Genomic DNA, 13,234 nt, shown 5'->3' with positions numbered 1-13,234 from the left:
AGAGTCAGAAATTTATCTAATAAAAACTGTCTGACACACCAGACAAAAAAAGATACCCTATGTGTTTCCAGAAGAAAAACCATCAAAACTCCCCCAGAGAAGAGGGAGGGGAAATATCCAGAATTACCTCTGATGAGCCTTTTAAAATCACAAATTTCTCCAGAGGAAACATAAAAAAACTAAACAGATCTTCGTGTTCTTTTTATCTGAACTCTGGTTGCTAAACATTTATGGCATACTTTGTCAGATTTTTCACATACTTTGTCAGATTTTTCAGACTTTTCAAAAGCTAAACTTTTTAATCTCTGTTTTCTTCTGAGACAACTATTCTCTTTTTTTTCAGCAAATAAGCAAATATACCCTAGAAAGCAAAATGGTAAAAGGAAAAGAACAAAAAAAAAAAAAGGGAGAGGAGAATTGTAAAGACAGGAGAGGAAAAGAAGATAAATTTTCATTTACATGTCATAAGATATGATTCAGAGGAAATTAAGATGTCAAACTTCATCATAAAAAACAAAGTCTGTAGTAGAAAACATTACATTCTATTTAAATCTTTGGACATTATTTGTAACCACAACAAACTGAAAACTTATCTGGTGAAATGTTACCCCCCTGTGATTTTGAAAATTATATGAACAATACTAGTTTGAAGGAATGGTAGATTTCTTTAACAATCTTTAAATCTTATTGAAACATTAGTTTAGGCATTTGGTTTTTTAAGTGGGTCATGCTTTGCTTTTGCAGATCTTGAGCCATGGCAGGTCAAGTGCTTGTTTTAAAGAGGTAAGTGAAGAAGCATTCCAGCTTATTCACTCTAATTCAGTTCTTGAGCCAATAAAACCAGAAAGATGAAGTTTTTCATGACTACCCTCTTCAAACCCCTTATTACACTGCAGCTGGCACTACAGAGCAATAAATTACACATATATGTATGCATACACGCATTCCTAATTGTCACACACCTCATATAGCTTAAAAAGTGGCAAAAGCCTGGTCAGGAGGAATGGACTATTAGCAAAAGCTGTGTGTCGCAACCTCCTCAGATCTGAGGGTGCTCAGGCGTACTGTGAGCCACCTGGTCACGTAGCATGGCAAAATGGAAAGAGGGCCACACCCAAGGAGAGAGCAGAGCTAGCTGCCAAGGTCCTGAAAACCATTCCAACACATTGCACAAGTGTGGAAATGGTACAAGAAAAGCACGATGCAGGACAAGTCCTCAGCTCTCCAGACTGCAGATCACTGCACAGCAGCCCAGCACGGAAGCCAGAAACAAATCCCTGGTGATTCAAAGAGCAACTTCACGGGACTGTACTCACCAAGGGAAAGAGAAGGGAGGAGTATACCCTTGGGAAGAAAGCAGTAAATGTCGGCTGTCATCCTAAGGAAAAGTTACATACTAGCGTAAGTAACACCTGTGAAATGTTGAAATGCTATGTAGCTGCGTGTCTGGCACGATGATACACAGAGGTGGGGCAGATAAAGGATGGTCACCGATAATACCAGACTGCCTGGTGCACACTCCCATGTCACCATTACCACAGTCATTTTGTACCATCAATGCTTGATCATTGATGACAGACCTCCTAAATAATTTGCAATGCATGAAGGGTTCATTGCCTTCCCTGGGCAATACCACACTGAGTATGTGGCTGTCCACATTATCTCACTCGTGCAAAGCGCAGATATGTGCTGGTTTGATAGACCTTTTATTTTGTCCCTGCTTGGGAGACTGTAGTTTATTCAGCAGCCCAGCCCTGAAGACCTCAGCACTATCACATTCCAGGACAACTGCTCACATGACTTTAGGCCATCATTATTCCTCTCTAAAAGAAACACATTTTCATCCGCTGCTTCCACTAAATTTGTTCACAATATTACATGAAGCGTGCAATACCTCAGATGAAATTCAATTCCAAACAGGGCTGAATATGAATACTATTCAGGATTCAGATCCAATGTAGAGTTGAACATAACCTTTTTATACTTCACCTGCATCAAGGTGAATGTATTTAATTGCTTGGAAGGACAATTGTCCAAGTGACAGATGTCCTAAGTTGCCAGCCAAGTTACATGCAAGTTGTCTGATACAAGTTCAAGTTTGTTTGGGTGTTTTTAATTGTATATATAAAACCCCAACAATCTCCTCAATAAACTTTGTGAGTACTTGAAAGATGTCTATCAGAGTAAAAATTTACCGGTATCCCCACCTTCAAATATATTCTAAAGGGGTGAAGGGAGCCTTCTTGACTCAGTATATCCACTGCCATCTTGAATGCCAAAGTATGAGACTACAACATAGATTCCTCTTGCACCAGTATTCCAGGACCTATGTTCCTCCTATGAAAATGATACATAACTCCATGCCATCTTCCCTCCTGTGTTTTCCCCTTCTCTAAGGCCCACGTTCATTGTCAGCTGTAGTCCTGTACACCTACAATCAACCACAGCTTAGATGCTCTCCTATTAATCTCACCAAAAAGCAGCAGAAACATTAGAGATGTTTTCAAGGTCTCTCTGAGCCAGCCATAAAAATGTGAGATCACCTAACCTAGATGCTATTTTTAGGAAATAAGAGAGTTGGTGTCTTAGCCATGTTGGAAACAGCAAAATGAAAACCTTTGTAAGTTAATATTGAAGTGAATTTGTGGTTCAAATGGGGATAAGAGGAATAATGAGCTGGGAATATGGAAAAAAATTTAACCGACAAGGAAATTGCCATGATGCCATCAGTCTAGTCAGCAGCACAGTATTTTATTAAGCAGAGAAGTAATTTTGTTGAGCAATACTCAGAGAGCTTTTGTCATGGATAGCTGAGAACCCTTCTTGTGCTGTAATTAGCCATAGATTTCCAGACTTTCTGGAAGACAAAAGGATGAGCATGTCTTCAGCAGGCTAAAGCCAAATCCCAATAATCAGATAGTTTTCTAGTGGACCTGATGCCCAGCTTTTTGACATCTTGACTTCTCAGAATTTTGGTTCTCTGCCTACACAGTGAGTATGACACTGCATGTATAACTAGTTGCTTGATTCTTCTGTCTTCACAATTAGGAAACATGGCTGAGTTGAGGACACCTGTCATCTTCTTCTGTTAAAGAATCATATCTTTGTATCCAGAGCGCCTTTGCTGCAGTGTTATGAATGCTTGCTGTGTCCTAGGAAACCTGGGCAGAATGATGCTTGACCAAAAGTTTGTATCATTATGGATACTCTAAACTAAGGAATCCTTAATTCTGTCATGTGTCTCAGATCAATAGTGTTAGAGAGGCAATTCTACTACAAATCACTTAATCTTTTAGGGATGCAAACATCAGAATTGTAGTTCTTTAAGCAGAGACATAAAATACACCTGACTTACAACAGAATCCTAGAAAAGCACAAACTTTTTATCATGTAACTGAAAGCATTTAAAAGACAGAAACTGATGATTCAATCTTCTGAACAGTCCTACTTCAATTTTTGGGTTAGCTTTCTTTACTCTCTGCTGTGAATTTAATCTATTAATAATTAATTGTTCTTGATTTGTGGTTTTAGCTTGCTTTTGTGCCATTTTTTTGATCTCTCCTCTCTGGCCTTCCTCTTGTCCCCTCTTCCCTCCTCCTATCGAGTCCTTAACAAAGAGCAGACACAGGTAAAGCAATGGATGTGCAATTATCACAGCCCAAAAGCAAATGGGCTTGATGTACACAAATTCCTATCACATTTCTCTTTATTATTTTCCATAAAATCAGACATGGTATCTAAGTTCTATCAGTGCAATAAGCCTCACCAATTGCTGACTTACAACTTCAGCTAGCTGCCCAAGGGTCCTGATTCAGCATTCCTACAGGTACAACAGCACCTGTGCAGTATTAAAAGTAATATAAGGGCTCTGCTACTTCTATATTTTTAAGTATTAATGTTGAGAAAGGTCTATGTTAAAGGACAGTACCATGTGTTATTAAAACTTAAAGAATTAACAAAAGCAAAGTTCAGTCCTCCACTCTTACTTAGTGCTGTTCTTTAGGAGCAGCTCACCTACATGTGGGCTCTTGCTGGCAGGTGGTATTAAAAGGATTATCTGGACATGCTGGGGTTAATTTTGCTTTGTTTGCACGATCCTGAGCACCCTTTTCAGTTAAATATACTTATGATAGTCAAGACTGCCATTATGTCCCTGTAGATCATGCTCTTAAATACACTTTCTGCAGAAAAAGCTTTGATAGAAGTTATATTCAAATTATTCCCCCTGTGCTTTGTGGGTTTTAACATTTGCTAAGCCATTTCAGTTTACTGGTTTATGACACTACTCACCAAACACTCAAGTGACAAGTAAATTAATATACAGTGGCTTCTTGGAACCCAACTGTTTGTGGGAGACATCACTGTGACTTAAATTGTCAGCATTTAAATTCTGTCCCAGTTCTGCATTTCCTGGCTTCCATAATGATTTCAGTACTCTCTAAATTACAGTTTTTTCTTAATGTTTATGGTGATGTTGTGTTTTTAATTATGAATTGCACACTAATCAACTAAATAAATCTGAAAAAATACTTCTATATTAATCATCTCAGAGCATGACTCAGAGCTAAACATCTTAAAAAACTCTAAAAGTTTAAGGGACAGAGCAAATTAAGTATTTGGTAGGTGTATAAATACTTTGCCAACCCGATAAGAAATACTGGCATGGCCAGGGCAAAATGAAGCATTCTTTTTCCCTTCCCACATTTCTCCACCCTACTCAACTGGTTTGGTTTGAGAATTTGATTACTCCCCGCCCCCCCCCCCGCCATGAATTTCAAAGTAAAGACTTCAGTGTTCTTCTCCTATTAACATCACTTTCTTGTCCAAATCACATCATGGTTGCAGCCCAAGAATAGGAACAAATTGCGCTGAAAGGACAATAAGAAATTACTGTGCTGGTCAGCACTACAGCATCTATTAAAAGCCATACAGACCATGAATAATGTAGCTGTTCTGGGTGTTGTCAAAGAACTCTCACGTGACCCATGCTTCACCACATCTGGTTTTTTTCCATCCTATCTATATACTCTTTTCTTCAACGGATACAAATACATCAGAACAGCAATCCCAAGGCCATGGCTTATGAATAATATCCTCCAAAAATCCTTCAGTTCATATCTACATTTAAATATATACCCATCCATACATATCTGTATATGTTTATAAATAAAAATACAAATAAAATTACTACACATGTTTTAACCTATAAAATATTTATTGCTGTATTTTTGATTGATTTAAATGAAAGAAATGTATTTATTCAGATTCCCCATAAATTAGCGAACCAGAGGCACATCACCTGTAGGTAACTCTCACAAGCAGACCTGTCTACATCAGGAACTTAAAAGTTATACTTTAAATTTAAAACATGGGAAGCTACTCTTTCCTCTGCAGGGATGATAATGGGGAGCAACATGATTAAAAAGTAGCCCTAGCAGAGTGAGCACAAATATAAGTAACTGAAAAGGGAGTAAGTGAATGTCAGCTTTGTGTTGGGATTATCAAGGGATTTTGAATCTATGTGTCCATTAGCAAGGGAGAATTCCTAATAGAAAAAAAAGAAAAAGAAGAAAAGAAAGAAAAAAGAAAAAGAAGAAAAGAAAGAAAAAAGAAAAGGAAAATGAATCAGCTGGTTAAACCTGGGAGGGAGGTGGAAAGTGCGACCATTATTTCAGGGAAATGTGGGGAAGGCTGGCGGCTGGAACACCACTCGGTAGCAAATGACCTGTCTGCACAGAACACGCACTCTCAGAGAGGTGCACAACCATCCTGAGTAGCCCTTGCCATATTTCCCACACAAGGAATAACAGTAATTTTACCAGTAATTTTTATAACACAACAGTTACACCAAAGAAGAGAGAAAAAAAAAATTGAGCATAAGTGTAGTTAAACACCTAAAAACTTTGGCAAGAATCCAGAATGCAGCACAGCGCTGAGCAGGCTTTTTTCCCCTGTCTTTTTCAAGGTAATACAATAAAAATTTGTCCTGCTGCAACATTTAATTATCTGGAAAGATATAACCCATTCCAAACAGCTGAGGGAGGAACTATCTCGATTGTAAAAGAAAACAAAACAAAACCAAGGAGAAACCCAGCTCCCTGATTCACCTAGGCCTCTCTTAGGTGACTGCCTTCCTCTAACTCCCCTTCACCTCAAAAGAAAGATGCTACAGTGTCATATAATTGCCCCTCCTTTTCTCCCTTCAATCTTTGCACAAGGCAGGTTCTCTTGAAATTGTGGGGTTTTTTTCTCCTTTGAGAAAACCAGCACCAGCAAATATGATGTCAGCCCCTGCATAACTCATTTCATAGGACCTTGGCTACCAGGTTTTGTTTAGCTTTCTGATTCCAAGCTGGAGAAGGAGGCCTTCTCTTCTTTCAGTCTCAAATTCTGGGAGGAGATTGGTTAACCACTGAAAGGCCCTATCTATTAAAAATTGGGGTGAACCTTAAGGCAACTACTTGTTCTCCTGTGGACAGGTTCCTCTCACCTATCCATGAACTGATAATTTTGTTGTCTGTTACTTTAGTAAGTGACTCACCTGCTTTTGCACTTACTTGGTATGGAAGTTAATCAACTGACAGTATAAAATGCTTTGTTCCTACCATTTAAACATAACTTTGGGAGGTAATTTAGTAACCCCATGGATCCCAAACAGACCTTTAAGTTTTATTATTTCTTGAGAAAATGTAAAAAAATGAAGTATGATGAGCTAGGCTGAAAGCCTTGCTAACATTTCTCTGAGCAAGGCAGACAGAAATTAAAGAAGCAGATGAGGAGTCCTAACATGAAAATATCTTAGACCTTGATGAACTATCATCTTAAAAGATGAGTTAAAAGAGCAGGAGGAATTAGGGATCTGCATATCTGCTGTCTCAGGAATATGGCAAAGGCAGCGATAGAATAAACTCATTTAATCCAGTAATTTGACACAGAATCAAAATGGGCTTCCATAGCCACACCTGGGTGTTAGAAGTACTCCACCCAGTTTCCTTCAATGAATATTCATGTCATGGAACTGAATCTTTGTGTGAAAGGCAGTGGCTGTGCTCAGGTAGCAAGTAGGTGTGAGAACTCTTATCTAGATGAAGAATCCTGAGAAACCTTTGGACAGGTACCCGGTTATAAATCTGAAAATATGACTAATCAACACCTGAATATAAGAGCAGAGACAGCATTAGAGCACACAGATGTGACTTAGAAAAAAAGATGTTGAAATCTAAGTATCTCACATGGGATTTTAAAGTCTAGATTTTTGGGTTCATTATTCCTAATGCAGAGGAAATATATAAATAATGAAGCAAACTCTATTTCCATTCACTCATTTTACTATCAGCAGAATCCAATCTAAATTTGAAAATGTTCTCTAGGGGAATAAATGCCCTTCAGTGTAACTATACAGAAACCTGTCAGCTTAACACGTGTTTGTCTTTAACTACATAATTTAAGGTCATTTGAGTTTGCCATAGCGCAGGTAGGACCTTCACCCTTGGTATTGGTATTTTGTCACTGCTGAAGCTGCAGGACTGCAAAACACACATTTCATCCATGATTTGGTTCTCAAATTGAATTATTATTTATCCAAGGAGAATTAAATGAGTCAAACATTCAGGAAGTTGTTTCTTCATTCATAGGGAGAACACTGGCCACATTCTTTTATTAGTAAGGTCTAAAAGATATAAAAACCAGATAATAAAATCATGGCCACAGCGATCTACTTCATGCAGTGCAGGCTATATGACAGTGCAAGCAATCCCCAATGTGAATCCACACAGACATTGTAGATATAAACAGGAATCTAAGAAAGCCATTCTCCCTTCACTTGCAAACAAACTCAAGGATACCAAATGCTGCTATTTAGCTTCAGTTAGTGAAACTGGAAAATGTAACCAGTGATGTAATGCATTATTAGGGAAAAGGAATAAGCTGAGGTTTAGAATCTAGAAATACCATATTTTTGTGGATCTGACATCTAGAAATTATTTCTGAGGGATTTTTAATATTTAATAATGTGTTATCAAATGTCTGCCACAATACCAGAAGAAAGAAGCTAATCTTCAATTTCATGAAACAAATGTTTTGTACATTAAATAGCACAGGACCAGAAAGTCAAGAATCACACAGAATCACAGAATATTCTGAGTTAGAAGGGACTCAAGGATAATTGAGTACAACTTTTAAGTGAATGGCCTGTGAGGGGATCAAAACCAAAAATGAAACATATACTCAAATTTGTATGATTTTTAATTTCTCATGCATCCAGTTACCTCCAGTGACTTAATAAATATATGTAATTTGTATTTTTATAGGAGCACTCTGAAATCTCTCTTTCATTGTTATATAATTATTTTTGGTTGTTCTGATATTTTTGGTTGTACTGTTCCATCAGAAGCTTACAATAAACAAAATTATAGATTCCAGAAGGCCTTGCAAAGGGAAAGAAAGTGGAAATCTGTACAGAACCAGAAGCACATCTGAATCAACACCAGAAGTATTTGATGAGAAAGAAATACTGTTACAGAAGGAGGCCTCTCTTTTCCTAAGAAAATGATGTAGTGAAAAGAAGTATTTTTGCCTTATGATTTGGGGAACACAACATTTACTCATTGAGTAATTCTATCAAGCAAGTAGTCTTAAACATATTTTAATATCCTGCTATTTTACTATCACTATGGAAGTCAAACAAAAAGAAACAAAGTTACTACATCAAGAACAGTTGCTGTGAAGTACAGGAAGAGGCAAGATGAAGATTTGTTAAACAATCCTGGAAGATTGTTTAACAAGAAGATGAAGAAGATGAAAAGGGAAAACCAGGGTACACTAAGATAGAAGTTTATTATAGACTAGCTTTTTGGGTGGAGAGAAGTCATGTTTTTTGATCACACATGGGAAGCATCCAAAAGGACAGAAGTGGATGGCTTTAATTACTTCTTGAAATTAATTTTTTTTCTGTTGAAATATAAATACAAGAAGGAGACAGTCCAACAAGTTCTTGGAATACGCTGGGGACAGCTTTTTCTTTAGAAGGTAAAGAAAACCATTAAGGGAGTGGCTATTTTAGGTCTTCTGCTGACTAGTAGGGCACAAACTAGCTGAGAGTGAAAGGCAATCCAGGTGAAAGTGAACACCATCATTTAATAGTCACTACCATAAAAAAGGAAAGAAGCAAAATCGAAGTACTTTTTTTCTCCCCAGAAAACGAACCCTAAATTTTATGAGGTCCAAAGACTGATAAGCAAGATTTTGTAGGAAGACTGTTTAATTAACAAAAGAATGTAGGAGAGCTTGTCTTAGTCATTGCTGGAGTCAGTTCTTAATTACCCAAGGTAAAGGGAATAATATGAATTAAGCAAAAACAGAGGATAAAACAAATTAGTCTGGGTACATTATTCTGCAAGACTCTACTCAGTACATTTACCTTTGAAAGGCTTATGAACAGATTTCCATAGAAAGCACAGCAACAGAGAGCCTGATGCAAACAGCTTATGTTTTCTAATCCACCGTTTTCTACCACTCTCCCACAAGAAATGCCGAGGGAAGGCAGGGCTTCCTTAAATCCCTATCCCCATAAACCATCTGTCATCAGCAGGTGACTGTGTTATTACACACATTAGGAGATTATCCCAATACAATAGAAACTGCTGAATTCACACACACACACACACACCCCAGGCGATTTCCTTGATTTTTATAATTTATCTAACAATCAGGCTTTTGCATTATACATCAAAGTATAAAATTATGTGGCCTAGTCTCACTCACTTTCAGAAGCTTCATTTAAAAGGTTTTAAATGTTCTTAGTAAAAATGGATTGATTCCAGGTTAGAGAAATGACACCCTAACAGTTTAATTTAGCTGTAAGTATGAACAAATTTTTCCAGAAGAAGAACTAAATGCCAGCTCAGAGCTTTCTAAGCAACAGCTGAAGCCTCCTATACTTTCCACTGAAAAATATAAAACATCTACTTGCTTTTCTAGAACTGCCTGGGAGAAGCTAATATACAAGACAGCAATTTTTTCTGTTGGAAATCCAATTTCACAGCTAGCTCTGCTACAATGGAATGTCATCCCAGCACAGTAAATGTGCCATTTTGCTGTTTTGTGAACAACTGAGACCTTTTTGTAGGATGTTCCAACAGTACCAATAAAACTAAAATCCTGAATGAGACCAAAAGGGATATTTGGGGTTTGTATTGTTTGTGTATTCAGCTCAAGACCAATGAGTCTTTTCCAAATGCAGAAGTTAGTAGATGAGACTTTCTGGCTTGAGAAGACTGAAAAATAAATGTGTTTGTTTTAAAGACAGAATATTTTAAGCCTTCATCAAATATATTCAGATGAATATTAGTTCCACAACCAAGAAGAAAGAAACTTTTTCAATTACTGGCCTGCTGAGTACTTTTGTTAATGTGGAAAAATGGTATTTCTCTCTCCATGGAAATATTACAATAAAGACAAGAATGGCATTGCACAACTTCGTCTGCAATCTGAAATTAAGTTCTCACATTAGAACAGGAGTAATTAGCATTTTCCCTAGCTTGCTTCCATGCAGTAATACTGCTGCCAAGCAAATGAGTAACACTACATGAGCTAAATGAACACTAGAAACAAACGTGTAGCCATTCCTCCTTCTCTGTGAAAAGAACTTACCGAGTGTCCTGGTTTAGGGCAAATTTGGGAGAAAAACAGTACGAGGTAAGTGGGGAACTGCAGAAATGTAGGTGTTGTTCCTTTATTATTTTGGCTTATATATTTTTTATGAACAAAAGGAAAAAGCCATATGGTTTGTGGGAGCATATGGAAGATCTCCTCGAGCCATTTTCTTTTTTGTCTCTTCACGCCAGCTAAAGTCATTATGTACCTTCCTTATTTCCGTACATGTTATTAATTTGAACATTTTCCAGTACTTCAAACACAGGTCTTTTAAAGGAAGATTACAATTACACCTTGTGTTAAATTCTGTTTTCAGAGCAGACATCTTCATGATATATGTAGGTGTGTTTATCTACGTTTATATAAACACACATACTTAGTTTTCTCCTACCTTTCTAAGTGCTGCTGGTAGTGAGGCAGTAGACATTGATATCGCTGGGAGAGCGTAAGAGTGGGGGCAGATTACTGAGGGTGTTTGGTTCTCCTGAACAGTGCAGCGTCTGCCCGACACATCATAGTACCTGCAAGGAGAGGAAACATGGCTCAGTTAATGCATCCTAGCACAAAAAAGTCCGAGTCAGTGTTTGCTGTACTTCTGATAAAACACTTAGATGTTTTCTCCCATTGCAGTGGTTCCAGGCTTCTGGTACTTGCAAAGTTTACTGCTTCATTTTAGCTAAACTGCTTGCTCCTCTTCTTAGACACTAATTCATCCCACCTGCTTTAGCTCTCTGAAACTAACTTGTCAGCTTTTTCCTGATAATGAAACAACCAAAATCCTAATACAGCACTCAGCAGGGTAACCACATCAGAGCCACAAGGCAGAAAAATTAGTCGTCTTATCTCCTGTCACTCCACCTCTTCAGACAGCAGATTACAACACTTGGAGTTTATAGCTCCACATTACATCACATGTCCCGTTCACTTTCCTTCTGGAAGCTGTCTCAGAAAAGGATCCGTTGAATTCACAGAACGAGTCACTTATTGGGAAGAGGCTGTCCCAATAGAAGTGTATACAATCTTTAAAGCAATACATTTATTTTAAGCAAGCCAGTCCTAAAACTTAAGAAACCTAATTTTGCTTATGTTTATTCCACAGTGTCAAATTTCAAATTCTGAATGCAAAAAAAAGTTCACTCAGTCTCCTCTCAAGAGAGAAACAAAATAGTAAAAACTGACCAAGTTATAAAATCTCATCCAATTCACTGTCTGAAAAGTTGAAGTACCAAGGATCCAGAATTTTCTGAAGATAGTTTTATTATAAGGTTGATAAATATAACCGTTTATGTATTTTTGTCCTTTAGATGATTTGACAATTGGTTAAAATGCAGCTTTTTTTTAATGGTATGTATTTTGATATTTTTATTTCAAAATTGGACTGAATTTTTCATAGGATCATGGAACAATTTAGGTTGGAAGGGACCCCAACAGGTCTCTGGTCCCATGTCCTGCCTGAAGCGGGGTCAGCTATGGGAACACACCAGGTTGTGGAGGGCTTTAGCCAACCAACCCTTGAAAATATGCAAGGGCAGAAACATCACAACCTCTCTGGACAACAGTGAAAATGTTTTCTCTTACATCTAATCTGAATCACACCTTCATCAACTTTTTGCTGTTGTCTTGTCTTCCCACTGTGCACCACTGTGAAAAGTCTGGGTTCATCTTCATTACCCAAAGCTGAAATACCTCCTCTCCAAAACTGAACAAGCCCCAATTCTCCACCCTCTCTTCACAGGGCAAGTGGAGCCTCACAAGAAACCACCTCACCGTCAGCCATCCAATGAACTCACCCCAGTTTGAAACACTGACAGATCTCTAGGCAGAAAAAATACCCTCATCAAATATTTTGCTTTCACAGAAAAAAAAAAAAATCTCAAAATGTTCTTGTTTTGTTTTGTCCTTAAAATATGCATATTTTCCATTTTGGTTGGAACAAAACTACCTTTTTCCCACAGGCTTCTTTTCCAGACTCATCATATTGTCCCAAATCCAGCTCTGTTTGTACAGCTTTATTTGCAAATTCAGTTTTATAACTGACTTTCATATAGAGTTTTCAAAGAGTGAATAAGTGAGCAGAAAAGCCTCAGGCATATTTATAAAGTTGTTCAGTTTATTGCATAATTGTGGTGAAAATGTTTTGACATTTTAACACATATCCCAATAAACATGTGCAATTATTTTGTTTATTTACCTATTTCTAAGGAAGAAACTGCATCACTCTTAATAGCTGGTTACCTTCCCCAGGACATAGCTGACTTTGAGCTGTCCATCTTGATTTTCATGTTCTGCCTCCCCCGATAGAGCTTGCTTTTGGGGTGGTTCCACACACATTGCATGTGAGAAAATTCAAAAGTCACATTAAAAAGCTGCTCAGGTAGTGCTGAAAGATCCTGTGGCACCCTGCCTACCCTGTCTATGGTCAATACTGCTGAAGGAGTAACAGTAGGCTGGGGGCTGTCAACCCCATCACTCAGAGCAATGAACAAGTGACATGATAGGAGCAGGAGACCAGGAAGGTGTTTGGCTGAAGTCTGGAGAAGAAGTCAGGGTGAGGAGGAGGAAAATAATGGCACACCAAGGG

General features: G+C 37.8%; 1 protein-coding gene across 1 annotated transcript in view; it reads right to left on the bottom strand.

Moving 5' to 3' along the window:
- CRYBG1 (crystallin beta-gamma domain containing 1) overlaps nt 1–11,080 on the bottom strand; it is a gene marked incomplete at its 5' end in the record, with an annotated part of 63,176 nt that extends 52,096 nt beyond the window's left edge. The window contains one exon of the mRNA XM_084203572.1: nt 11,045–11,080. Within this exon, the coding sequence (XP_084059698.1) occupies nt 11,045–11,080 (36 nt within the window). The remainder of the gene's footprint in view (nt 1–11,044) is intronic.
- Between the last annotated feature and the right edge of the window lie 2,154 nt (nt 11,081–13,234).

The sequence above is a fragment of the Fringilla coelebs genome (assembly GCF_963513975.1).
Source record: "Fringilla coelebs genome assembly, chromosome: 3".
In the NCBI taxonomy this organism is placed as follows: Eukaryota; Metazoa; Chordata; class Aves; order Passeriformes; family Fringillidae; genus Fringilla; species Fringilla coelebs.
This window is presented reverse-complemented; position numbering and strand designations above follow the sequence as displayed.